The sequence below is a fragment of the Limulus polyphemus genome, unplaced genomic scaffold (genome assembly GCF_000517525.1).
Source record: "Limulus polyphemus unplaced genomic scaffold, Limulus_polyphemus-2.1.2 Scaffold2677, whole genome shotgun sequence".
Classification (NCBI taxonomy): Eukaryota; Metazoa; Arthropoda; class Merostomata; order Xiphosura; family Limulidae; genus Limulus; species Limulus polyphemus.
Genome location: NW_013668287.1, coordinates 83,809 through 85,389, shown reverse-complemented (window position 1 = coordinate 85,389; position 1,581 = coordinate 83,809). Strand labels below are relative to the sequence as shown.

The window sequence follows — 1,581 nt, the reverse complement described above, 5'->3', positions numbered from 1 at the left end:
CTGATGCATAGTTATTTGTTGAAGAAACAGAACATTGTTGGTATTAAACCTTTATGATTTCCTTGTTTATAGTCAAAGAACATAAAAGGATTAGGTATTCTTTATTCACAAAAAATAGTCTCATCCCAGGTTTTTTGGAAGAACATGGACAACCTTCAGCTCGAACTTCTTTGTTTTTAATCTGTGAATTACTAATGGATCCTAAAAACGTTTTCAAAACAACTTATGTCCCACACCTCGTTCATTACAATATCTCTAATAATATATGAGTTGCAAAATACCCTCAACACTGCATTAATGCACTAATAACTTTTGAGATTCTCTTATATTTTGCATAGAAAGTGAGTGATTTCACCCAATTTCTGTAGTCTGTTCTTTGCACAGACAAAAAAGTGAAATTACCCAGTATGATACACATGTGGATCTCATCATTAGTGAACAATATTTAAGCGAGTCATTAATTTGAGGGTTAAATATAATGTGGGTATTCATGCATCAGTAAATTCTCATGAATGATCTACATTTTGAGGTAAGTCATCATCTTGTTATTGGTAGAGTTGCCTCCTTTTCAGCATTAATTGCAAAGTAAAGGAGTTCTGGTGAAAGTGTTGACAGTAAAAACATATCACTTAAAGTGGCACGTGATCTTGTTATATGTACGTAATGGTCATACCAAGAAGTCTAGTATAATGTAATTAATATCAGGATGACCATAGTTTATAGTCCAAAAAATAAAATATCAGATATTAAATGTTCAGGAACTGATTTCTTAAAAAAAATAAAAGCAACTAGAAGCAAAAATTATGGAATACAGTTAACAGCCAATAGCTAGCATTAAAGATGGAATATGGAAAATAATATAAATAAACAAATATTCATAAAAGCTAGAAATGATTTTATTACTGGATAAAAATCACATACACAATCACTAATGGCAGTGGTCATTTGTGGTGACACAGTCAGTAACCAGATATTCACATGTTTATCAAAAATAAAATTGTGAAATAATTATATATTATAAACATGCATTTATTATGTAATGCCTATAAATGTTTTCTTCCCAATACAAAACAGCTAAAAAACATGTTTAAAAAAAGCAAACGGGTCCTAGATTTAGGGCAAATTGCTGGTTTCTTGACCTAATATCACGAAGAGCAATATCTACAATGGGTAACCTCTGTGGCTTCTTGGTACGATACTCTAATATAGTCTCAGACCACTCTTTTGTCCTGAACTGTAAGTTTGGAGAAAAAAAATCACAATTAACACAATTTTTCTACTTCTGAAACATTTTTGTGACAAATATGTGATTCATAAAGCACCTGCAAACCTTAGAAACATAATTTTGTACAACCTTATCTTTAGTTACAACATTATTTTACAAGATACATAATCTTTTTATACTGGATCATTTGGAAGGTATTGTTACGTCTCCGTTTGTTAATTAACTTTCTGTAACTTCGTTCTGACGAAACTTTAGTGACACAAGTCCTTACTTAATAAAACTGGTTTAATTCTTTCTGAATATAACTTCACGATACACTTGATTTCGACATTCGTGCTAAAACAAACGCTATAACG

At 30.9% G+C, this 1,581-nt stretch overlaps 1 protein-coding gene across 1 annotated transcript in view; it reads right to left on the bottom strand.

Annotated features, from left to right (window-relative positions):
• Window positions 1–878: 878 nt before the first annotated feature.
• The window catches only part of LOC106467608 (collagen alpha-1(I) chain-like), a 72,287-nt gene continuing 71,584 nt past the window's right edge, over window positions 879–1,581 (bottom strand). Inside the window, 1 exon segment of the mRNA XM_022395813.1 lies at window positions 879–1,234. Within this exon segment, the coding sequence (XP_022251521.1) occupies window positions 1,088–1,234 (147 nt within the window). The 3' untranslated portion in view covers window positions 879–1,087.